This window comes from Chamaea fasciata, unplaced genomic scaffold, assembly GCF_029207755.1.
Source record: "Chamaea fasciata isolate MVZ Bird 193981 ecotype frontalis unplaced genomic scaffold, bChaFas1.0.hap1 SCAF_3, whole genome shotgun sequence".
NCBI lineage: Eukaryota > Metazoa > Chordata > Aves > Passeriformes > Sylviidae > Chamaea > Chamaea fasciata.
The window spans coordinates 94,041,868-94,069,360 of record NW_027094088.1 but is presented as its reverse complement, the minus strand read 5'-3'; the positions used below and the strand labels follow the sequence as shown (position 1 = coordinate 94,069,360).

Here is a 27,493-nt window from a genome sequence, read left to right as displayed (position 1 = left end):
TGTTACCATATCTACATATGGATTTTTGCAGCCTAGGGCCAGAGTCTCCTTGGGCCTAGAAGAAATGGGTTAGTAATAAAGTCAAACATTGCTGCAAAGAAAATGGCTGAGCTTATAAAACTGCCATAAAGAGGCTTCTGTGATTAATAATATAATCAGATACTAGAGATACTAAAGAATGCTTCCCTTTTACTACTTAAAAGTCATGAATCCCATTTCTGAAGTTTTATTTTACGAAAAAAAAGCCCCAACAGCTAAAGGTCATTTACAACGCTGGCATTCCCAACCTCTCCTCACAGAAGTCCCACTGCCAGTGACTGAACATCAGCACCCTGTACAGTTTTTCAATCAGACAGAAACTTTGTCTTACCTGTGAAGTGCTTCTCTGCAACTCAGAAAGCTTTGGTAACTCACAGAAGTTACAGTCCCATAGGGCAGAACTCATAGGAGCAGAGAACCAAAGTCAGACTAGAAAATCCTGCAGCACACCCCCACCAACAACTGTAAATTAGCCCAATCTTAACAAGAGTGTGATCTTTTCCACAAAATTACCTCTTGGATACACCCAGTTATCACTTTTCAAAACAGATGGAAAGAGTTCATCCCCAAAAATAAGTCTTTATTGAAAAGCACAGTGTCCTAGTTCTGGCCAGGACAGCTGATGATTTTTCACAGCAGCCAGGTGCAGTGGCACACGCCTGCAGTCACAGCTGCTGGGTGGGCTGGGCCCACCAGAGTACTTGATGCAGGAGTTCTGAGCTGCCCTGTGCTGTGCCCAGAGGACATGGCCAAGACACCAACCAATGTTACTCAGTATCACCTTACATCCCCTCCCAGGGGCTGAGGAAAGAGACTCTTGCTTCCAACAAGAAAGCTGCTCCTTTCCAGTCACAGGGAATGCATGTCAGGCAGAGGAGCTGTCATTGTTTTTCAGTGTCCCGGGTTTAATGAACATTTTGCAGGTAAATCACCCTCTCCTTGTACATTATTGTTATTAGCATTATTGCTGTTACCGATTGTTTTCTTATCTCATTGCTGTTTCCAGTAAACTGTTCTTATCTTGATCTATGATCTCTGCCTTTTGTCTCCCAGTGGGGAAGGGGAGGGGGGCAGCTGGTGGTTTACTTTTTAGTGGGAGTACTAAATTGGAGAGTACCATTCCTGAACCATCAAAAACAGGAAATGAGAAATTGATGCTAAATCAAATACAAGGTCTGAGTAGTTCAGTGTAGTACCCTCTACAAAAGTCATTATTGGTAGTAGGCATTTTCTGTGTGGTGTTACAGTCAATATGACCGGGACAAAAATAAGGCTTGAATGAGGTCTGCTATTTCCCTTAAAATTTTTGTATAAAGTATGATTTTTACTTATTATGTAAGCTAGAATATGACCTTGTTATAGCTATTTCTCCTTTTCATTGCATACAAGTGAGACTATGACCCCAAAACTCTGACAATTCCCAAGGAACACAATACACCTCATTATCTGTACACAGTAACTTTCCCCTTCATTGACTAGCAAGACAAGCATCTACAAAGCCAGGACACAAATCCTGGACAAGAGTTGCAAAGTAAAATGTCAAAATTTAAAGTTCTATTCTAAATTGCACAACTATATACATTTAAATAATAAAGTGATTTTAAAAAAGTCTTATAATTAATTAGATACATGTTGTCATCTGGCTCAGAAAATCCTTAAGCAGCAACTGTTGGAGAACATTGTGGGGAAGCAGTACAGTACACTTATTTCATTCCAATCCTGTTTTTTATACCACTAATGGTTACAGCATATTAGTACAGACAGCAGTACAGAATTTTTTGATTGACCTTAATTTCTGATACTTTATTCAGCTATGTTTACACAAAAATAAGTCCACAATCCCTTGCTATTCAAGAAAAACATGTTTTCACTTCATTCCCAGGGTATTATCTTTTAGAATCCTAGCCATATTACAGAAGACTGCTCCCAGTTCTTAGTGTATATACCACTTGTGCCTGGTAGCATGTTGGAACTCAAGCCAGTTCATTACAACTTCCCTTCTGACACTTCACATTCCCAGAAGTTCTTCAGTTCATTGAAAAGAGAAAATGTAGATTACAGAGGATACTAGACTAGATACAGAGCACTGAAAGAAGAAAACAAAATGAGAAAATCCTCAGAAGTACTTCTTCATCATGGTGTTTTCCTTCAGCTTGTTGAAAAACAGAAACTTCAAAAGGAAACTGAGGTCAATAAAGACATTTCACAAGGCCCAAACTTGGAAATGGAAATTAATAAAGAACAGGGAACAAGAGAGCTCACATTTATCTCCCTCACTACCTCCCACATGTACACTAACTCTTAGATTTAGTTTATTTTTCAGACATGTAGAAAGGCTGTATTATAGCTCATTTTATTGGAGACAGCACTTACCATTATAACTCAGCTTCAGTTTCACTACATTATGAGTAGCAGACATTCTTTGTCACAGAGAAAAAACTGATTAAGTACAAATCTTTCTTACTCTTGTTCTCACTCATGATCTGGGGAAGGCGTTTTTGCTTTTTACCTATAAACTATTAAAATATCTACATTTTCTTGGAAAAAAAGATGAAAACTAAGCATAAAACAAAGAAAGAGTAAAGCATGATAAAACATAAAAACAAAAAAAGAGTGAAACATGGAAAACCACTGATTAAGGAAAGCAAGAAACAGAACACTTTTCAGAGGCAAATCTGACTACAGGCAGATGGTAGAATTAAAATTTGCTGTTTACTGTAAGTTGAATGTAGGAGGTAATGATGAAACAGACTATACAGCAAAATGGTATATGTGTCCCTTATATGCCCCAGTATATGACTATATGCAATATTTTGATTAGATGTCTAAGATTTCTAGTTGTATTAACAGGAACATAAGGTTGTCTTTATGTTTTGCTGGTACCCAGCTTAATTACTTCTCCTGCTGCAGATCTTATTTGCTCAACACACTTCTCAAAAGCCAAATATATCCCTGTTAATCAATCCTTTAAAAAAAATGCAACGACATTGAATCTAAAAGGCCATGTCTAGGTTGCAATTACTTAATTATCCTCACTGATGAAGTGATTATGTCATTACTGGAATGTACCTGAAACAAGACCAGAAAATAAATAGATGTGCTCATACGAGTAAAAGCAAACAAAATTTAAGTTTTTAAAGCTTTTGCCCCCTTAAACTCACATCTTCTATTCCGTAACTGGAAGTTATTGGTAATAGTCCACTCTCACTTGTGTAAAAAACAATGGAAAGCACAAATGTCATGGAAAAGAATTTGCTCAGAACATAGTGCGGTACCAACCTCACATTATAAACAGTTCCACTTTTCAAATAATTTTTAGAGGGTAGAGTTGATAGGAAACACAAGCAGAAAGAAAGCTCGTGCAACAGCAGCAAATGCAGGATTTGACTTTGAATAACCATGATTTTGACAATAGCAGCTGAAGTGATAAACTCCCCAGTGTAAATTGGAGCAGGAGTGGTGTCTCACACAACCCCTTTTGTCATCAATGTATGAAAATTATTTCAAACAGGGAGTCAAGGCAGACAGTGGGAATGCTAACACAAATTTCTTAGACTGCAGTTCAATTCAATTTAATACTATCAGCCATTCTCTAGCTGAAACAAGGCTATTTGATCAAGTTCTCAAGCAAGCCATTTTTCCATTTCCTTTACCAAAACAATTAGTTTTCCTGCAATTGACTAGTTTGGGTTTAGAGCTTGTTAACACTTAGAGCTCAAGCTGGCATTTTCTACTCTACCCTAGGCAAACACTACACTTGTGTTAGGTGAGCTACTTGTTGAATTGCTCTGGAGTCTCACAGAGGCCAGCAGCTCTCCCTATGACAGCTAGGCTGTTTGAAATGAGCACATACAAGAGAAGAATGAGTAAACATATATACATAAGAACACTAAAAAAAGGAAGGAATCTGCCAACCAGCAGCAAACAACCCCTCCAAAACCCACAAAAGCATTTTTAGAGGAACTGGAGACAACAACAGAACTGTTTCTGACACAAATGAAAGTTACAGATATTATACATGTATCCCACTCAGTCTGAGCATAGAGAGGGGGATTTTTTTGTTTGTTTGTTTTTTCCTTGTGAGATTTGGATTAGTTAGTTTTTTAAGGCTGGGTTTTGGAATTGTTTTCCCTTCTCCCCTGAACCCCAGATTTCTATATTCCCCTAAAGCATGTAGCTATACTGGCTTGTAAAGCTGGCTGGGTACTGTTTTTACCACAGCCACCAGGGGCTTCAGCCAAATACTCTGTTCCTGGATACATCTGTCCCATTTGCACAACATAATAGCACTGTAATATACCATGTAATGAGAGAACTTTTAAACCTTTGAGAAAAGACTGTAAGAGTGTGTGACAACACTTTATTGTATAATAATTACAACCTCTATTGCTCTTTAGCTTATTCACAATAGACAGATTTTCAAAGTAATTAACTAAAGCAAAACTGAATTGTTTAAGTCTCTAAAGTTGTTTATTGCACTTAGTACTGCTAGAATTTAATTTCTCAACCATAAGCACTTCATCAATTTGATCAATTAAAAGGCAGGGCAGTTCATGCAGTTTTCAGACAAGTTTTGTCTTCGAGCCATTTCCGTCAGTAGCTTAAGTTTTCTACAGTAAAATGGCTGCAGGAAGACAGGATTAGTATGAGGAAGGACACAGTCCTACTGTCCTAGTGATGATTGAAATACAGTACACTGTCAGCATCAATAACTTCAGTGGAACAAATAAGAGGAATACAAACTAATCACACAGCTGTACTGGTTTTTGGCATGAATTCCTCATACAAGATAACAATGCTGGGATATGTTACATTTGAGAAGATGTTCACATTTTTATTTAATGAATTGGGAGTAAATTGTATTTTTCCCATTCAGAGAGCATAACATGGATTCCAGCTTTTTTAGAAAGCTAAAATCTATTACTAACAACAGTTTGGTAACGTTCCTCACTACTTCTTACTTAAATAAATGAAGGAGAAGAAAAGTTTAAGTTGCCTCCACAAGATGCAAAACCCTGGCTAGGGTCTCTGCATTGCAAATTCCTTTTTCAGAATCAGGGAGAAAGCAAAAATCAAAAGTGGCACAGAATGCTTTATACTGACAAACTGAACACTATGTTTTCACTTGAAAGCAATTATCCTCCTCCAGCAACTCTGAAATTTTCATTTTTTATAAGAAAGATGCTAAATACTGATCAGTAAATTCCAAGTCTTATAAAAAGTAGTTAGAATTCTCACCAAGAAAAAGGTCAGAGACTAAGGAGGCCATTTCCTTGTACTAGGAAAGGCTGAGGGAGCTGGGCCTGTTCAACCTCAAGAAAAGATGACTGAGAGCAGATCTCATCAATGTGTGTAAGTATCTAAAACACAGGGCATCAAGAAAGCATTTCCAGGGTCTTCTTGGTGGTGCCAAGCAATAGGACAAGAGGTAATGGGCAGAAATTGATGCACAGGAAGTTCCACCTGAAGATGAGGAAGAACTTCTTTGCTGGGTGGGTGACTGAGCACTGGGACAGATTGCTCAGAGAGGTTGTGAAATTCTGTGCCATGTGCTCTAGGATGACCCTGCTTGAGCAGGGGGGTTGGATCAGATAACCCACTGTGATCCTTTCCAATCTGACACATTCTGTGATTCTGTGAAAAAGTCAATTCTACAATTAGCAGATCTCTAGTTAGAAGCATGCATGTCGCTTTTGAATATATGCTATAAAGCTATTAGAAATAATTACTGAGATTTTAAAATGTCAACAAAAAACAAAGTAAAGAAATCACAGAGCTGCAGACCTCATGAGAAACATTTTTCATTATATTAATCCTTGTTGTAAGTAGATCTGGCTCTAACAAAGGTCAAAAACTAACAAAAACCAATTCTTGGGACAGAATTTAGCCAAAGCCCATAACCATGTGAGCAATTTATATTTTGAAATGCTCAGTCTTTTGCCAGATACTTTTTTTTTTTTGTGATACAGCAAGTTTTAGAGCATATTTAATACAGCATTTGGAAGCATATTCACAACATATCCTCAGTTTAAGAAAAATCTTCTCCTATTTTAGGAGCTTTCAACCCTCCGTTTGCTCTTTTAATGCTTTGTGTACCGTAAGAATCAGGTTCATTACGTGTGTAACTTTTAGATGGTTTATGGTAATAAAGATGGTAATCTAGATCCTCTTTATGCTGAAGTAGGAAAAAAAATCTTTTATTACATCTTTTGAAATTAAGAACTATAGTCCTGGCAATGGATGAATCAAGTTCCTCAAAAGGAGAAATATTTAGAAAGTCTTTTCTAATTGTCCTGGGGAATAGGAATCCTTACTTCGGTTACATTCATTTCCTCACTAAGTATTTTGGTACAAAAAGGGAAAAAAGTCTGATTTAGGACAACTATAATCGAAAGGGAAGGTGTATCTTACTATCTATGCCCTGAAACTGAAATTCTGCACACAGGCAAGTGCTTTGTTTTCATTTGGGTTTGTCATTTGTTTAGTTGGTTGGTTTTTTGGTTGGCTGGGTTTTTTTGGGGGGGAAGGGGTGTAGACTTTTTTTTGTATGTGTGTGTGGTTTTTTTGTTTCAGTTGGTTTGTTTTTAAAAAAATCCAAAACTTCTCTTTTCAAGTAAAAAGATATGACTACTCTTCTTTGGGGTCCAGAAGAAACATGACACCACCACGTTTTCTCCATGCCTAATAGAACTACCACCTTCCTGAAGAAAATGCAAATACCATTCAGAAGGCCTCTCTATAGTTACAAAGGCAGTGTCCCTCAGAATTTGCCTTCCACCTCCAGTTATTCCAGGTCTTACTGTACGCTTCAGTTCCAGAACAATATGGGGAGCTTTATGGAATAACCCTGACACTGTGTTGTTAATTATCCAAAATTAAATGAGAACAAATCAATCATTAACATGGGTCCTGATGTTCCCTCTTCTTAAGCATCTGAACTTCAACCTGGTCTCAAAAAAGCATGTAAATGCAAATATTTACAGGATATAAAAGTATGATCTTAAAAGCCTGCATCTGGAAGGACAAGAGAGACATGCCCATAAAATTTAAAGGCAATGCTGCAAACTGCATTCCAATAAAAATCAGAATCTCACAGGGGGAAGGTGATGGTGGTTTAGCTGAGAGAAATTGGTAATGGTGTTTCACAATCTGAGAATAACTGTTAAAAGTTAATGGAACATTGTGATGAGTTTAATAGTAAAATCTGTTATTTAATGCTAGAAAATATTTAAGAACTAAGACAGTTTATTTTCAAAGAAATCCTCAACCTTTTATTGACACCAGATCATTCTTAGTAGTATTTTGTAGGACTGAAATAATCACTGTCAAACTAGGAAAGAGTTAGTATTTATGAAAGAAAAATCCCTCATTTTCCATTGTTGCTTTCAATTAACCATCTTTGACTAGTGCTACTTAAACCATCAGCTGCCTTGTAGTTATGCCCATAGTCTTTGGTCTGTAAGTAAGAAGTCACTTAAAACAGTTTATGATAAAAAAAAAAATCAATCAATGCTTTTATGTTTTTTTCCTTCACCAAGGCCACAGAGTTTATAGCTCAGACCTTCTACCTATCTCTAAACATGTATGTTCAGTGTCCAATCCTATAAAATCACCACATGTAAATGCAAGAGCTCATTAAACTTAAATAAAATCACAACCAGAAAAGAATGGTTGTGTGTTGGTTTCCCAGATGGGTAATTGAATTATCTTTTTTTTCTTATGAGTTTATCACTTCAAGGCTTCTTTCTTTTTTTTTTTTTTTTTTAAGTACTTATATGTTGAACTGGATTCAAGGTAGAACCCTTACTGTACTACTGTGGCATTTGCATGCTTTCAACAGAAAAACTCAAGTTATAGTTTTCTGTTAATTTCAAAAACAGCCTTGTTGCTCTGCTGTGAAAATCCTAAATATAAACCTATTCTTTTAACTCCATGTTTCCTATCCCATAAGCTACATTTCCCTGTATTAGGATTCTGAATAAAAAGCTTTTCTTTCACTACCTTGAAGAATATTGCATTAGGAAGCAGGTATAAACAAATCAGAGGAGTTATAAATCACAAAGTCCAATAAATTCTCCCTCTCACCTCCCATTTCAGTGGGAGTTTTGCCAGGCCCTAATTTATAAGGAATGGAATAGATTCACTACAAATGAAGATAGTTTTAGCTTAAGAAATTACTCCATAGTTGGTATAATTAGCACACCTTTATTATAGAGCAACTAAATAGCCTGTTACCTATTTTGAAAGGACCATTAGTTCCCAAAGCTATCACATATCATTGTACAGAATAAATTTAATGCTTTGCTTTATCAACCTTTTGAAAATATGCTTTTCATTATTGATTACACAAAAGAAGTACCAAAAGTACTAATCTTGGAAACCAAATTGAGTATGAAACATATAGAACTGCAGAAGCTGAAAGTTGCATGCAAATTTCTATTACAGTAATGGCGTGCTGGTTTCGGCTGGGGTGGGGTTAATTTTCTTCCCAGAGGCTGGTACAGGGCCATGTTCTGGATTTGGGCTGAACACAGGGTTGATAATACAGAGATGCTTTTGTTATTGCTGAGCAGGGCTTGCACAGAGCCAAGGCATTTCCTGCTTTTTGTACTGCCATGCTGGTGAGGAAGTTGGGGGTGAATGGAAGAAGACGCAGCTGGGAGGAGACACAGCTGGGACAGGTGACCCGAACTGACTAGAGGGATATTTCAGACCAACTGATGCACACCCTGACACAGACCTGACATACTGGCTTGACCTCAGACCTGCCTTGTCACTATTAATATGCCCAGTGTCACTGGATTGTTGGTTGACGTTCTGTTCTTTGCCAGGAACTGTGGGACTGCTTCCACAGTGATGACACAGCTCCTGTGCCTACCCTTGTCCCAGCTAGCCTTCCTTCACCTTCTCTCTGCTGCTCCCCCAGACACATCTGAGCTCAGTTAGGCATCCTGCCACATTGGCTTAGTTTTCCGCATGTCAAAATAAGCCATTCTTGTGCTTTGAGAGGTTATTGTTCAACCAGCTCTTCAGAGCTTCTTTGAAATTCAGACCAATCTTCTCATATTTAATCGTACCAGGCAGAGCACTGAACAAGACAAACATCTGTTACTATGGAGCACACAGTTCTAACCCTGCTAATCATTCTGCTCACTTCTTTCTGCACATTACTCTCTGGCCCCAGACCACATCCACAACCAGCTCTTCCCTGTGAGCAAGTAAGAAGGAGAGCTGACCATCTTCCCTGGAGAAAGCTTTTTATACTCTTGGGAAACATAACTTTCTTTTTCTAGCCAGTTTAACAGCCTTCTAGTCATGGCAAAATCTGGTTTTAGCTGAATACAAAGCAATTCACACTTATTCTATACTTGTGCACAAAGCCCTTTACCCACAAGTAATACCACAGCTACCTCATTTTCCAGCTCCACCTTTTGGCATGCCATTCACATTCTATTACTTATTTGGAAAAAAAAAAAAAGGATTTTTACTTACCTGTTCAAGTATTCATGTGCCATGTTCACTGCATAAACCCACACAACATAATGCTCTTTTTCAAGGGACTAACAGTCTCTGAATTAATATTTGCCTTCAGTTGGATTTGTGTTCCCCATGGGGTTTCTGTTGCAGCACAAGAGCAGGATCATGTATTCCCACCAATTTTCATCTTGATCTCTAAGCTAAGCAGAGCTATGCCAGTAGAAGTCATTTTATCACTATTTAAAAGACATTACATCAAAGACAATTACAGTTTACACCAAACTTTCATATTCACTATTGCTAAATGCTGCATCCAAATATATACACCCAGACTATTTCTTGACTTTCACAGGACCTCAAGTGTTCCAGGTATTAAGTACCACTATCTCTACTACTCAAATTCATCTGTAGGTATCAATAGATGAGAAAAACGACACACTACACTGCTCTGAAATAAAGCAGCTATATTTAAAAGCATATTATCAGAAAAATTACAACATAGTCTCACCTTGAAATGATTCACAGGGTGTTTTAGTTGATGTGCTAGCATCTGCTGATGAAATCTGAATGTTATCCAAATTCTTTTCTTTAGATTTTGATCCAAGATTTTCAAGAACCACCTCCTCTTCTCTACTTGAAGTATGAACAAGAGAAGATGATGAAGTTTCACCATAGAGTCGTTTCAGTAATTTCGCCAAGAACACTGCAGGGTAAGAAAACATTTTTTAACAGGAAGAAATGCAGTGTTTAAAAAATACTTTAAAACTTCAGAAACCCTAACAACTAATTGACGTGAGACAATTTCCCTCATATTCCATGGATGTCTGTTGTGAGTAGTCCCTACCTCTCACAGGTGAAACTGAAAATAAACATATTTAAATTCAAAACCTGAATCAGAAAAACAGCTTTAAAACACCAGAGTTCACTAGCAAAGTTACATTTAAAGTCTTCTATTTGACTACAATTTGGCAATAAATTAATACAGTACATTTACAGACTAAACACACAGTGATTTTTAAAACAAGAATCTTCCTATACAAGTGTCATAACGCTGCTCAAAATGCAGGTCTCTCCTGGCACAGAGGCACCGCAATTGGATTACTCATTAAAATCAGTAAGCTACAACGATTTAATCACACAGAAAAACTAGAAGTAGACAGCAGCAGAAACACATGGTAACCAGTTATTTCTACAGAATTATCAGTATTCTTCTACGCCTCTTCTTCTTATGGGCCCATTGCTGACGACACTGACAATCTGCTACAAGTTAGTCAAATGCAAGCATCATCTGATTAAAGAAATACATGCAAATAATCTAGTCATTACCAAAACCATTATCTTTTTTATATATACATGTATACTTCAAAAACTTAAAAAGACATTATACTAAAGTATAAAATAAAAGGTTTTACCTATTGCAAAGCAATAAAAGGTTTTATCTATTGCAAAGCAACATGTCTAGTTTCATGAATTCTATGCGGTCAAGGAGATATTGTGGGATGTGGGGGTGGGAAAAAAGACATCTGGAGAAAAATGTTATGTAAACTGCAACTTTAATATACATTCTGTGGACACTATACAAGCAACCTGCTGCAGATTCATAATGAAATAATTCTGCCAAGAGAAAAGAACTTAACTTGTTGAAAGAAGAATGCGTCCCACTGCAGCTTAGCAGAAATACATTTTATCGTCACATAACTTGTCAATGAACTACTTCACAACTGAAAAAAACCTTCATCCCTGAACCTTCAGTGTACCTTGGCAACTATGCTGTCTCATGTAAATGCCTAACTACGTGAGAGAATGCTTTGTTATGGGCTATGATTACAGTTTCCAGATAGACATGACCAAGTGACTGTAAGCTCTCGTAAGGTTCCCCTGCCACATTGGTTTACAGCTAGAAAGACAAAAATCCACAATTCCTCTCCTCAGCCAAAGAAAGTAGACAGAAATAACCAGTGTAATGAGACAAAGTTATCTGCCTTTTGCAGATCTCGGTCTCTAAAGCAAATTATCTAAGAGATTTATCCTGAATCTTTTCCCCAAGTGCTGCTCCTAACACTTGAGCATTTTAATAAACTACAGTACAGCCCTTACTAAATGTCATGGTTTAATGCCAGTAGGCATTAACCAATTAAACCCAGCTGCTCAGTCACTTCCCCCCACATGGAATGGGGGAAAGAATCAGAAAGATAGGATTGAGACCATTCATAGGTTGAGGTAAAGACAGTGTAATAGGTAAAGCAAAAGTCATGCACACAAGCTAAGCATGGACTTCATTCATCACTTCCCATGGGCAGGCAGTGTTCAGTCAGCCCCAGGAACGCAGGGCTCCACCACAAACAGTGTTGACTTGGGAAGACAAATGTGCCTCATTTTCTCCTTCCTCTCCTGGCTCTGTATGCTGAGTATGACACCATTTGGTGTGGGATACCCCCTGGGTCAGCTGGGGTGACTTGTCCCAGCTGTCTCCCCTCCCAGTTTCTTGTGCACTCCCAGCCTCCTCACTGGTGGAGTGGGGTAAGGAGCTGAAAAGACCTTGACTCCATGTAAGCACTGCTCAACAGGAACAAAAAGATGTCTGAGTCATCAACACTATTTTCACCACAAATAGAGAAAACACATCACCACAGGAGCGGTTATAAAGAAAATTAACTCTAGCACATCCACAAACAGCACACAGATTAATATTCAAGCACTTGTACTGAGGGAACTATTCTTCCAAAGCAAATGATCATTGACATACTGATCAATCTAGATATGCAAATAAATCTCCAAATCTGCTGAGAAGAGCAGCCTCCTCATAACTACACTGGATTTAATGCTCCCCATCTTGAAAACTGATTTCCCTAGTCATCGCCCCGCTCCCCCAAATTAAAACACCTTTTCCTTTCCATTTTAAAAGTTGAGGGACTATACTCATACACACAATAGCATTACTTCAGAAAGCAAGATGAGACCTGCTGGGATACATTCATTCCTTCTAATTCCCATGGGGAACTCTTCCCATCTTTAATACCATTGCTTGAGAAAGCAAGCTGATGGAATGCCTGCCTTGGAGGGTATGAACACTGAGGAGGTTATTCTTTGATAAAAATCTCTTTTGCTCAGAAAGAAGTATCTAATCAGGAACAGTGATAGACTCATCAAAGCAGCATCCACTTCGCTGGAGTTTTCAGCAGACACTAGAAGAAGCAGCAAGGTGTGAAGTGAGGCATTTCTTTACTGCCTACAAAGTTTTCACATCTGTGTGAGAGCATCTCAGCACTGACACAAGTCTTCTCTTAATATTACTAGTAATTTCTAAAAACTGTAACAAAATACAAATGAGCAATGTTGACATTTAGAGGTTACAAGGTCCTCATTTGAAACCTATTTCAAGCCTTCTGAAGACAGCAGGAAGCAATGAATCTCAGCAAAACACCTTCCTCAGGTGAACGAAGAATCACAAGGTCAGGTGAGTTGGAAGGGTCCCACAAGGATCACAGAGTCCAACTCCTGTCCCTGCACAGGACAATCCTCAAGATGTGCCCAAGAGCTTTGTCTAAATGACTCTTGAGCTCTGTCAGGCTGGTGCTGTGACCACTTCCCTGGGGAGCCAGTGCCCAACCACCCCCTGAGTGAAGAACCTTTTCCTGATACCCAACCTAAACCTCCCTGGACACAACTTCAGGCCATTCCCTTGGGTCCTGTCACTGTTCACCACAGAGAAGATATCTGTGCCTGCCCCTCCTCTTCCCCCTACAAGAAGCTGTAACTGCAATGAGGTCTCCCCTCAGTCTCCCTTTCTCCAGGCTGAACAGACAAAGTGACCTCAGCTTCTCCCCAGATGACTTCCCCTCAAGGCCCTTCTCCATCTTGGTAGGTCTCTTTTGGATGCTCTCTAATATGTTAATATCTTATATTGTGGGTGTCCAAAACTGCCCCCAGTGCTGGAGATGAGGCTGCTCCAGTGCAGAGCAGAGCAGGACAATCCCCTCCCTTGCCCAGTTGGCCATGCCAGGCCTGATGCCCCCCAGGACAGTTGTCCCTCCTGGCTGCCAGGGCACTGATGGCTCATGTTCAACTTGTCACTGACCAGGACCCCCAGGTCCCTTTCCATAGCACTGCTTTCCAGAATCTCATTCCCCAGTCTGTCTGTACAGTCAGGGTTGGCCCATGGCAGGTGCAGAATCCAGCACCTGTTGAACTTCCTGTGGTTGGTGATTGCCCAGCCCTCTAAATCTGTTGAGGTCTCTCTGCAGGGCCTTCCTGCCCTAGAGGGAGTCAACAGCTCCTCCCAGTTTTGTATCATCTGTGGATTTGGTTAGTATCCCTAGAATCACCAGAGAGTGCTGAAAAAACTGACTGAATTATTTTGAACTATTTGGAATCCTAAGTATATTCTAGTCTGAATTAAAAATAAAATAAAAATCTGCCTGCAGTCCAAATCCTTTTCAACAAAGCAGTCCTCAGTATAAGTGAACAAAGGAATTAGGCTCTGAGGAATACCCATTCTGCCATCCTCAGCATCTTTACATGCTCCAAAGCAGCACTCTGCTTTGCAGTTAACAGTCTCAGAACTGAGCTACCAAAACATTTTTCAGATGACAAAGGAACCTTTCCAGAGGGTTTTATCGCTGCAATTACTTGAAAGAAAGGTATCATGTGATATCCATAAGCATTGGCTCAACCACAGGAAAGTGGTCTTGCCTGATGCCATAGAGCAGTTCTTCCCTATTGAAAACCTCTCCTTAACCTAATCTCTGGTACTATTCAGCATCAGAGATCAGTCCATTTACTAAGAACTGCTCAGACCCTTAAAAATAACTACCCCTTAACAGAAAATTAGCAATAAAGGAAATTCAAGCAAAAAAACCTACTACCAGAAATGCATCTTACCTATTAGAGTTTCAAAATGGAGTTAGACTTACTCTCACCATAGCCATAGCATAGTCAAGTTAATAACCACATAGTCATTTCTTGACAATGTTTTCCCGCCAACATAATTGATGGAGGAACTGTATAGGTTCATGTGGTCTTTTGATTCTGATTAAGCTTTTCACTTAATTTTAAAAGAAAAAAAAAAACAAACCCTTTCCAACTGAAAACATGCAGCACTATTAAAATGTTCCTACTGTGTGATGAGCTGAAGAAACACCGTAACACTTGACTTTCCAGGAATTCCTCAGTGACAAAAAGGAGCCAGTATTTTCAGACATGAGAACAAGCTGCAATAGGTACCAAACTAGTTCCATAGCCATTTCTGGACAACTCATGTTTGGAAATACTGAAGTACAAATACATCAGAAAACTGAAAAAGCACCGGGTCTCTACAGTTTGACATCACAGAAAGAAAGCAAAGTGTAACTCTAAGAAATACAATGCAGAACACATGCTGGCTACTGATACAAGTTGTGAATATCCATAATCTTTCTGCTACTAATTTTGCAAGAGGAGTAAGAGCCTCCTTCAAATAAATGCATTTTTGGCACCTCTGTATTAAACTGACACCTTGACTGAATTCATATTACAAACATAAGCAGACTTCCACAAAGACACTGAAATAGCACTGCAGATTTATGAACATTCTGGGGTTGGATTTAGCATGACCTAAAACTCAGTTAGGACTACAGACTGTAACAAAAGCATGCTGAAGAACTAAACAAATTGAGTTCTGAACAACATCAGAAATGTTCCTGTGCAGCAACCGCTTCCTCAAAACCATTTCTGTGGGGAATGCTTGCCACATACTTCCGGCTACTTGTCGTCCACGCTGTAAGTACTCCCACCACACTCTCATTTGGTTGCCTCCTGCCTACTTAAGTCAAAGCTGGGTAGCAAGAACAAAGTAAAGTGGCATTGGAAGCACTGAACTCTGTGAAGCTTGCAAGTTGTCCTACTTGGTCTCTTTGTCTCTCCTACAAACAGAAACTTTCCAAAAGGGGAAGAATCAGGAACTTTTGAAACCATCCTATGCGCAAGATGTGCTAATATGCTATTTCTGCTACAGCAGAAGGGAAGATAGTACAGCAGAATGAAAAAGGACAGAAAGAGCAGACAAAATGATAATCCTCATGCACAACATATGGACAAGGCTTCATTAAAATGTTCAGTTCAGCTCTCTTAGTGAAGAATTACTCTCCAGTATTCAAATGGAGAATATTTACTTGCATATACTTCAAGTAAATCCTTGAAGTGTCTTTTATCATGCAAGTACCACATCTCATATGAAGGTCATGACAGGACAGTTACTTTACAACATGATCATAAAAATCACACAACTGTTAAGGTTGGAAGGGACCTCCAGACACCACTCAGTCAAATCCCAAAACTCCGAGCAGGATCAACTAGAGCAAACTGTGGAGGGCCTTGACTAGTTGGGTATAACAATCCCATTGCATGGATCATCTCTTCTTCCCTTAATCATGGCTGGACACTCTTCACCAGAGATCCTCAAGGGAACCACCTGAAAAAGAATGATTCTTGAAAAAGAGATGACTGTGTTTATCAGGACCCAGAGCAACGGAGTGTAAAAGCATTTTAAAAGACCGCTACAGACAGAAAATGTTAGCTAGACTGCTATTCTTACCAGCTAGCAGGGGGAAGATTGATTATAACTTCAGGCTAGGAGCTGTCCATTTCTTTAAACCATTCCCCACAAAGATTAGCTTTCCTTTAATCATACAGGATAGTTTGAGTCTTTGCGATTCTTTCTGAAGGAGTTGCTCAGCTGGCCAAACTGATGAGCAAAAGTCTTTGCTCTGTGTTTATTTGGCCTAACACAATGATTCTCGGGACATGGCTCTGCAAGCCTCACAAAAACAAAGGCATTCAGTTTGTATTTCAGCCACCAGGGCAAAATTCAGTCTGAAGTTATGGTGCCTGATGGCATGCACCTGATGGTGTCCTGTTTTCCCTGCAAATTAGACACCACTCCAGAGACCTCGTGTACACAAGACACCAATTCTGCCAATGAGCCTCTGGGTGCCCAAGATGTACTCAGTAGAGATGATGGTGCACTGAGTACAGGCCCCTGTTAGAGCAAAGGGAAATCAATACACAGAACCTCCGAGGATAATTAAATTTATCAACCTTGACCTAAACTTCCCAACACAAGCAAAAGTCACAAACTCACAAACACACATACACACACTGACCTTGGAAAAAACCAAAACCTCCAATCATCAAGCCCCACAGCCAAAACAGCACAAGCAAAACAAAAAGGAATCAGCTGAAAGCTCAAAGACCCCAAACCATTGCTAGAAATGGCAGAGAACAAAAGGCTTGAATTAAGTCAAGAGAGCCTGTGTGTGCGCGCAACATATTCTAGTCCTGCGGGAAATGAATAGCTATTTAGTCATTAACTTCAAAATCCTCTGCATGGAGATCACTTAGCTGCAGAGAAGATTCCCAGATTTGGGATATCAGTTTAGCAACTACCAAAAGATTAAAATCAAGGAAGAAAGAGAGTAATTAACCACTACAAAACATTCCATGGCACCTGAACAGGGTATTGTTTTCCCACTCCCCCTCATTTTTACCAAAAACATTCAAGCTATGCAGGGACATGACAAAAGAACAATGCAGTGACATGCAATTACATTCTGTGTAGCTTGACAGTTCAGACCATCTAAAAGTTGTATCTAACATTGAAGACGGGATGGTCTTGTTCAAGTCAGGAGAAAAAAACAGAAAATGTGATTTTCTTGCAATCAGCAAGGTCAGTTTTGCCAAGAGTGAAGTATTTCCACTTCACCATGGACAGTGCATGCAAACCAAAGCAAAGCACTGTAGCAGTGTCATGGGAATAACAAAATTGATCTTTCCAGCTGGGGGAAAAAACAGTGAAACACGCAGAATCCCAGCTGTGACCAAAGTACAGTTTTATGTACACAGGAATGGGTACAGTATTTTGCTTTGTGCTCCCAGTCTGCAAGCAGTCCTCACCCTGCAGGCGAAGCTATGGTAACAGGCTCTTACAACAGAAGCTAAAGGATAAAAAAAGGATAAAAAAGCAAGGACTGTGAGATCTGCAGCAGAAAATTCAGGCTGAAGCTGACAGTCTCATTCAAGAGGCACTTGTAGACAAACACAGAAGCTAACAGCTTACAAGATCTTGTGTTTAGTGGAATAGGAGGCCATCCTGCAGATCATCAACTACATCTTCAGTCTTCATACTTCAGACTAAATCGCATCTATCTATGAATTTATAGTCCTTCCTTCCAAAGAGCACTGCTATTTTATGACGTGCTTTCTTGAGGAAGACACCAAGTAATTTTTCAGCTTCATATTTCAGAATTCACTTCCATCTTAAGGCCAGAAAACGTACTACTCCATCTTGTCTGAATGACTGGGAGAAGTACTTCTACACACCTGCCTACACTGAGACCCAAAAACTTGTATCTCAATACTTTTAATATACTTCAAAAGACTCCAGAGGAACTCCATAGTTCATATTAGGGTTTTTTCCAGTGCCTAATCACCTTTGGCATAGGACACACACACACAGACCATGTTTGCTATGCAGATTTGAAAAACTTTACTGTTTTCAGCATTGGACCTTTTTCTTCCTCTCCTTACTAGGTTAAGGAATCCTACATTATATAGGAATATGTTTCCCATGGAGATCTCCCTACAGGTTAGAAATCTTGATTCTGAAGTCTCTTTTGGCTTGGAAAGCAGTCTCTCAGCCTCATATACCTTACTTTTAATTATCAGCCTTCAGCAAGAGAGCACTTTTTTTGAACAAAGGCTGTTCATCCCATTTCTCCCACAAGCTATGGTGAGTTGCTTGGTTGTTGTCAGGTTTTTTTGGCTTTGTTTTTTGAACTACAAAACTCTAAAACTGAGACTGAATAGAAAAACCATGGTGAGATGCCGATATCACAAACTGATTATTTGAAACTTGACTAGGTCCTTAGACAATCTTTTAGTTCTACAGGACTCACAAAACTTTAGTGAGATCTTAAAGGGAAAAATTTGTACAGTTCTTCACAGGAGGGAATGGTCCTCTACAGATCTACAGTTGGTCTCATTGACATTACACATAACAGATGGTTTTAACTGCTAAAGCTATTATTACATATTTAAAGGTGAAAAGAACCTACATGTACTATTTGGGAGTGAAATAATGGAAGAATTTAGATGTATCCAAGGTCACATGAATTCTGTGCTTGAACTACTAAGTATCAGCTGCATCTCAGTATGGTTGTTAACCAAAACATCACAGGGAGCTGCACAAGAAATGTGGATGCTACCATTTTATATCTAGTGTGTAATAATAACTTCACAATATCAAGGTTTGTCTCAAGACCACTGACGTTATTCTCACTGAAACAGCATCTATTAGTCTTCAACATCCCATTAGACAAAAAAATCAGATGCTAATTGCCCTAATTTTACACTTGTCTTATTCTTTATTACAGGTTTGAGAGCCACAGTGGAAAAATCCAGTTTTGTGCTCTAAAATATTAGTTGGTAAAATATGTCTCCATTTGTCTTTTTAGCATTACTTTTTATAGCACATGGAAACACACTTTGTTATCTTAAACTCAGTAATACAGAATTCTCCTGTCTGTGAGACAACTTTTGAACAGCTGCAGCTTATTTAAGTATATGGCACATATCAGTAGGATTGAAAGGTAGGAAACAAAAAGAACATAGTGATTAAACACCCCATACCTATGTGTTCACCTAAATCAAGCAGTTCTTGCAAAGAGAGTTATTACAAAGGGAGATTGACCTGTGAGCCTCCAGACCAATGCAGTTCAGAGCAACTGCAGATACAAAACAGTAACTTATTGCTAGAAAAAGCCAACATTTTTTTCTCTTCTTAGCTTAAAAGAAACTTATTCAGCTAGACCAAGCACAGTCTGTCACTGCAGTTTCAGATCAGTAAGACTGATGTTACATCTGTCAGCAAACTCTACATGACTGTAGTTCAACAAGAATGTGACTAATAGATGGTGCCATCCTGTCTCAACACAGGTTTCAGAGATCTGTCAGCAGGCCACCTTAATTGCAGCCACAAGCTCCTAGACATCTAATAAACTTGACATGACAAAGATGATGAGAAGCTGCACAACCACAACGAGAACACCAGGATTTTGTTCCACTGTTCATAAGAACCCATCCGCCTTGTAGTGAAACCCTGCAAAACGTGTATTGCTACTGCACTCCTGGAAAAACAGACATCCTCACTATAGTTCCAATTTGTGCATACGATCCATCTTCTACAAAACTCAAAAATGTGTTTCTCACTCTGCACCATCCTCTTTTTCTCACTTGGCACAATCCAACAGACCTCACTGAAAACATCTAAAGGTATCTCATACACCCTTAGTAAAGCTCAACTTTGGTGAATATCATTAATAATCATAATTGTGGCCACTGAGTTGAACCAAGTGTAAATTGCAGTTGCACAAGACTGTCAGCAGTGCCCTGGCAGCCAGGAGGGTCCACTGTGTTCTGGAGGGCATCAGGCCCAGCTGGGCAAGGGAGGAGATTGTCCTACTCTGTGCTGCTACAGCCCCATCTCAAACCCTCTATGCAGTTTTGAGTGCTACAATGTAAGAAAGATACAAAGCAGTTACAGAGAATCCAAAAGAGACCTAGAAATATGGGAAAGGCCTTGAGGGGAAGTCGTGTGAGGAGTGGCTGAGGTCACTTTGTTCAGCCTGAAGAAGAGGATACTGAGGGGAGACCTCACTGCAGTTACAACTTCCTCATGAGGGGAAGAGGGGCAGGCACAGATCTCTTCTCTGTGGTGACCAGTGACAGGACCTGAGGTCCTGAAGTTGTGTCAGGGAAGGTTTAGATTGGGTATCAGGAAAAGGTTCTTCACCCAGAGAGTGGCTGGGAACCGGAACAGGCTCTCCAGGGAAGGGGTCACAGCAGCCTGACAGAGCTCAAGAAGCATTTGGACAGTGCTCTTGGGCACATGGTGTGACTCCTGGGGATGGTGCTGTGCAGAGACAGAAACCGGACTCCAGTGATGCTTGTGCTCCCTTCCAATTCAGTATATTCTGTAAATCTATGCGACATTTTTTCCTCTCACTTCTGGACAGATTTGGGTGAGGGAAGGGGGAAGGCTGTGCACTTAAAACATCACTGCTCACTGAGACCAATCTGCTGCCAATACAGGTATAAAGTTTCAGAAAGTTTAAATCTTCAACCTAAATCTGGATGCAAAGAGAATATGGCTAAAAGTGAAGATCAAACTATGCCACACACGGGCCAAAGTTAAATGTTTTAATAAATAATAGTAGTAATATGGAAAACAGCTGAAAACAGTAAAAATCCAAAAGTAAAACACAAAACCCTGCAAGTCATTCTGAGTTCAGATTACTGAAGAGAAAAAAAAATTTGCAAATTTTAAACAGACAGTTCCACATGAGGAGAAGAAACAAGCTAAAATGAAGGTAAATATACCAGTATTTAAAAACCAAACCATGAAACTGGCAGGTGTCGTATCACTGAGCACAAACAAAAGTGTTATTCAAAAGGAATCTTCATAAGGTCATATTATATAAAATACAAATGTAATTGAATTTCTACATAGCTTTCTTCAAAGAGCAAATATATCACCCTTTGCAGTGATTTCAAGATTTGATTATAACAATATCAAGAAACTTCTGCAAGCACTCCTACATATACATATAACAGAAATCAATTTTACACCAAACACCCCAAGTTGGAAGTTCAAACTCAGCTGAATTTTTCTTTTCTTTCTAGACATAAATGGAGTTTTAATTTAAGTCATTAGGCAACCCACAGAAATCCAAACTTCTTGAGAATAATTTTCAACCTTTAGAACTAAACACAACTGAAAACATATGAAATCACATATTGCCATAACAATCTGCGCTGGTTTTGGCTGGGATGGAGTTAATTTTCTACATAGTAGCTGGTATGGGGCTATGCTTTGGATTTGTGCTGAAAACAGGGTTGATAATACAAGGGTGTTTCCATTATTGCTGAGCAGTCTTAAGGCCCTTTCTGCTACCTATCCCACCGGTGAAGAAGGCTGGAATGACACAAGGAATTGGGAGGGGACACATCTGGAACACTGACTCAAGGGATATCCCAAACCATATGGGATGACATGCTCAGCATATAAAGCTGGGGGAAAGAAGGAAGGGGGGAATGCTCAGAGTGATGGTGTCTGTCTTTCCAAGTCCCTATTACAACTTATGGAGTGCAGCTTTTCTCGGGAAGGCTGAACACCTGCCAGCCCATGGGAAATGGTGAATGAACTCATCCTTTTCCTTTGCTTGCATGGATTTTGGTTTACCTATTAAACTGTCTTTGTCTCAACCAAGCGAGTTTTCTCACTTTTACTTTTCTGATTCTAGCAGGTGAGTCTGTGAGCTGCTCTGCTCTGAGGTAACAGATTCCAGAGATGTATTTTATAATAAGAGCAAACCAGTGTTGAGTGAGAGGCATTACACACTGAATGTTTACATAGGCAAAATAACTACAGACAGACACACCTTAATGGCATACACCACCATCTCCACCACTTTTACTAAATAACACAGCTTCATACACCTGCTCCTAAATATATCCCAGCATGTTTAAACAGTCCCACCCACCATTTGTGGACCATCCTATCTCAATGCAAAGTATGCAAGAATTGCTGAAACTCCCTAACCAAACAACAAACAAACAAACCAACCCTACACCACACACTCCATCTCCCGAAATAAACCAGAAACCCCAAACAGCCACCCACACAAAACACAGAACCCTAAAGAGCACATCATGTAAGGCTCTGCTCTCTGGGAGTATGTGCTCCCCTTGCAGGCTTTCTACATAGAAAACCATTGGGTGTATCATTTCTGCTTCTTTCACTACCTTGTTGGCCTTTCTCCTTGACATTTCTCATCCAGGCACAACAGCAAGGTCAGCAACAAAAAATTTTTAAGCCCCTCCCATAAAAGGTTTCAATGGCAGAGTCAAGTACACTTTACGCTAGTGCAACTTCTACATTTAATCACAAAACCTCCAGTTATTTGTAATTTAGCCAACTACAATCCAAACAGAATTTTTACATCTTGGTAAGCTGCAATAAATCTTTGGTCACATTTTGGGAGGAGCAAGATACTTCTCACAGACAAGAGAAAAATAATGTCAGACATCAAACTCCATTTGCAATTAATATTTCCCTTACTGATAAACATATATGATGAAAGAAAACACACACACTTTAAAAAGGTATCTTTTTGCCAGTAAAACATTGCCAAAAATTATGTTGAGTTTGAAAGACAAAAATAAGGATTTGAATAATCTCAAATCTCTAACAGTCAATGCTTGTGTGAAACTAGAAAAAGAAATGGTGTGCTTTTCTGCAAGAATTAAGACGTTTAATATGTGATATGGCCATTTAAAAAAACCCATCAAAACAAAAAAAACCCAAAACTAAGGAACTGCAATCTCATTTCAATGCCCATTATAATCCTGTCCCAAGTCACCTGAGAGATGAAAATAGCACTCATTGAAGCAATACTCTCTATTTAATACCATTTGTCACTGATGTCTATCAAGTGTCCATATTTGCGTTCCAGTTTAATCTCTCCAATAGGAGCTCTCCTGTGGTCCCACTAGATCATTCCTTGTGCAGCAAAACTTTTTGACCCTTTTTTACTACCAATTATAGTCAATAATGCACACTACATCAATGCATCAATACCTTAACTCTACCCTTCACCAGCTGGAACATCATTCTCTATAGAACCCTTTATGACAGTGTTATTTTGGAGTGGCACAAACTTTCAAGAATGATGACTAAAGCTTTCAAGATGCAACTGTCGATGTCTAACAGCAACAAATTAAAGTTCAGCTGTCCCACACAGGATCAATACCTTGTTGATGACACACAGAATGACAGCAGTAGCACCTCTAACCCTGGCACAAATCATTGAAACATGAGTAAGTAAACAACAAAAAGCCCCACAAAACTCAAAAAAACCTGCACTTTCTCAGCTACTTCTGTCGCAGCCTTTCCTGGCAGACTGAAGTGCATTTCACTTATCTGCTCTACTGGTTTTTCACTATTTAGATTCTCTGCACTGACAATTAGACCCATGACCCACAAGGTGCTGACACCCCATTTATTCTGTATTACAGCCCAGTTCCAGACAAAATAAAAAGCTTCACTGTTCACTTGCAATGCAGACAAAAATCTGTCTTCAGCACCTTCAACATACTCTTACCAAAAAACAGTAAAACTAACCTTAAAGAGAAGCATCTGAACCTTCTTTCTCAGTTCTTTTATAGGACACCTGTCTTTACAAAAATATATATAGTTTCACAATAAAAAGTCAACACTTTTCATATATGCTATGGGCTGCAGAGGCTGATCAGATGATGTTCTAAACTCTCCTAGTTTTGTTATTACCTCCGAGGGGAGCATGTGACACCCTTGTATTTCTCACTGTATTTTCTTCTCAATCTTAAGCCACCGCTCCTTAGAGTGGCTGAATACAATAAGAATGATTTCCAACTTTACACGGTAAAGTCATGCACTAAGCATGATCATTTCAGCTTTCTCTGACACACTACCAAAACAAGTAGCTCTTTATCTGACCTTCAGTTTTAAACAATTTGAGAGCATTAGAATTCAGTTCCCTCATTCTCAGCTCTAGAGCCATGCATTCATTCACAAGTCAGGAATTCACTCTCTAATTCACTTTCCTCCAGAAAACATCAATTTGTAATTCACATCCCCAAAGTGCAGAAGTAAAACAGTTACTCCTCCCTTTCTCACAGCAAGTCTGCATCTGAACTAGAGAGAACACTACTGTGCATTTATACTTCCTTCAAACGATGTCTAGTTGCAGTCTAGCTCCAGATCAGCATTAACTCTTGCTGATCAGTTCCGCTCTCCAATTATTATCGTCCCATGAAGTATTGCAGTTTCAGGATGCCAGCTGGAACTGTCTGAAAACGCAAAAGCCAGGCACGGGATGCAAGCACTCAGCTCTCTCACAGCTCAGCTCTACTCGACACCCCTTAAGAACGAGATATTACTTATGGAACACCTGTACTTTGATTATTGCATTCCTTCTGCACCGTGTCATATAAAACATTTAGATAAACGGAATTGACTGAAGATGTGCTTGGATAGCAGAAGGCCTTTATTTTATTCTTTGCAAGCACAGTACCACAGTTATTTCAGAAGTGAGCTAACTCACTTTAAATAAGCCAAAATAGATGGTCACTAACAACAAATAAGCACGAACGTTATGCTCATACTGAGGAGAAAAGGTGCCATCTTAGAACACTCTGTGATTAGAGAAGTCGCTATTTACTCTCTCCCCACCCCAGGCAGGAATACGCCGCAATAGAACCCGCCCCGGCCCCTCCGAGCCACAGCGGCTGCACCGGAGGTCGGGAGGGCTCAGCTCCGGAGGCTCCGCGGCCCCGCACACACAGAGCCCGTGTAGGGGGCAGGCTCCGCCGAGGCCACTTTTGTCCCGCCGCCTCCCTCGCTACAGGCTCGCCCAGCTTCTCACCGCCTTTCCCCGCGGGAAGGGCGCCGAGGAGCGGAACAAGCGAGTCCCGCGGCAGCGCGCTGCGCCCGGGCCGGAACACACCTCGGCTGAGAGCAACCGCGCCCGGGGCCGTCACCGCCGCCCCCCGGCTCCCTCTGTTACCAGCCGCGGGAGCAGCACGGCGGGACCGACCGACCGACCATCCCCCGCCCTTCACGGCGCGTTCTCACCGTTTCTCCTGCTCCCGGCCATGGCCCCGCGGCCCCTCCGAGACACCCCGCACGGCCCCGCGCCCGCTCCCCTTCCTGTTGGCCACCGCGCCTGTCGGTCAGGGCACCGAGCGTCGCCATTGGCGGAGGCTGCAGCAGGGCGTACCAGCGGCGCGGTTGGCCCCGCCCTCTCCCGCCCCGCCTGAGCAGGAGTGATGCCCGCGGGCTCCGGTAGGGGGCGCGCGACTGCGCAGAGCCAGCGGGGGCGCCCCTGCCGCGCGCGCGGGAGCGAGGGCGGGGGTGCGCGCGGGGCGCGAGGGGCGGGTGAGCGGCGCGCGGCGGCCCCGGCGGGTGAGCGGCGCCGGGGGACGCTGGGCGCGCGCCGCTGCTCCCGCTCCCGGCGTCTCCTTAATCCTGACCCGCCGCAGTCCGCACCCGCCGCGTTAATAATGCACTAGAATGTCAGCGCTGAAAAAGGTATGGAGGGAGGGGAAGGGGAGGAGAGGGAAGGGGTCGCCGTCGGGGCGGCAGGCGCGCCGGGCTGCTCGCGAGGCGCCTCCGCACGAGCAGCGGAGGGGCCGGGCGGGTGCCGGTGCCGCGGGTCCGCGCGGGGACCGCACCGTCGGGGCCGGGAGCCTGGGCAGCGGGGCCAGGGCGCGCCAGCCGCGCCGTCGGTTGTGGTGTCATCCCCAATCACCGGTGCGTCCCGGCGCGGCGCTGGCCCCGGCGTGGTGTCGCCGTGGCGGGGGTCTCGCCTCGGTACAGCCCGGGCAGGACGGCTGCGCGGCGCAGTGCCCGGTGCCTGAGCGGTCTGGCCCCCTCCCGTGCGGCCGGTCTGGCCGAAGGAAGCGGCGTGCAGGGGGTTGCTTCGCGCGGAGCCGCAGTGCCGGGGCGATTTAAATTTCGGCAGCGCGTGATTCTGGGGCTGCCCCGCGAGGAGGGGCCGGGGAGCCGCGGCTGGCGGTGCACCGCCGCCTGCACCGCTCCCCCCTTTCCCTTCCCGTCCGCCGTACCACGCCGGGGAGAGTGCGGGTACGTCGGAGGGGCCGCGCTGCTCCGCCAGGCTTCTCCCAGTCCTCCGAAGGGACGGCCCGGTCCCGAGGGGCGGTGGGGCGGCAGCCCGGCAACCGAGGAGGGGCGGGCGGCAGGTGAGTCCCGCACTTTCCCCGCGCCGGCTCTGCGCGTCTGCCACGCCGCGGGTGCTCAGGGCTCGGAGAGTCCGCGGGCGCGCACCCGGAGCGCGGGGGTGGGTGCCAGGCGCATCTGCTGCCCTGCCCTCGGTCACCGGGGCGATCGCGGGTGGCCCTCGCCGCGCAGAGGGCGGCGTTCGCGGGCGCGCTGGCTGAGCGCCTCCGCGGTCGTTTGAAACACCGTCTGCCGGAGAAATAAAATAATTACCCAGCGTCATGAGAGCGAGCGCGCCCCAGCCCGCCTCGCCTCCCGGAGCGGAGCCGGCAAACCGCCCGGCGTCCGCCACCGTCGGGGCGGGCGGTCCCCGCCGGCCCGGCCCGACCCGCTGCCGTGGGGCCGGTGCGGATCGGTCCGGGTAGGGGAGCGGGGAGACCCTTCCAGCCGGCGGGAAGTGCTGAAAAGGGGCTCTTTTACAGCCCCGCTTTCTGTCGCCTTCGTAACCTAATTCCTGCCGCTGCTGGTGTCCCAGTTCTAAGAGCGGTGCCGGTGCCATACAGCTTAGCCATAAATCCATATGCAAGTGCTTCGGCCTCAACTTCCCTCAAACTTAAAGGGTTCTAATTTACGGCGACAACCTGCTGTTGTTTGTTTCAAATTTTGCTTCGTTACGGCTCATTCTTACACAGGGTTATTATGCCTCGGGAGCAGGTGATACTTGAATCTATTCCAAATTAAAACCCTGAAAAGTGGCTAAGTGTTGCCGTCACCTTAGGTGGTGTGAGCCCAAGATCACGGCTGTGAAAGCAAGTGCCCTTCTTAGCGCTGGAGTGTTTTGTAACTATTTCTCTCTGCTTCACAGTAGCAACACAAGCGCAGCACTAACAAAATTTGAAACACTGGATACCTCTAGCCATTTCGGTGGTACATGACTGCAAGCGGGCATTCAGCGAGGAGCAATGGTCACCTCGATGTGACCCAGTGCAGATTCAAGTGCAGATGATGGAGAAATCTCATGTAGGGTCTTAGTAACTGAACGTTTTCTACTCTGGGATGTGTCAAGGGAACATACTGATGGTACTGGACGTTTTAGAAAGCAGCCCGGGGGTAGAGTAGAGGATGGATGATAATATTTTACAATGCATGTGTATTTGTGGTATCAGC

General features: G+C 42.1%; 1 protein-coding gene across 1 annotated transcript in view; it reads right to left on the bottom strand.

Moving 5' to 3' along the window:
* ERICH1 (glutamate rich 1) overlaps positions 1-25,304 on the bottom strand; it is a 65,381-nt gene extending 40,077 nt beyond the window's left edge. The window contains exons 1-2 of the mRNA XM_066179830.1: positions 25,223-25,304; positions 10,025-10,219 (exon numbers count right to left, since the gene is read on the bottom strand). Coding sequence (XP_066035927.1) covers positions 10,025-10,219; positions 25,223-25,244 — 217 coding nt within the window. The 5' untranslated portion in view covers positions 25,245-25,304. The remainder of the gene's footprint in view (positions 1-10,024; positions 10,220-25,222) is intronic.
* Positions 25,305-27,493: the final 2,189 nt, after the last annotated feature.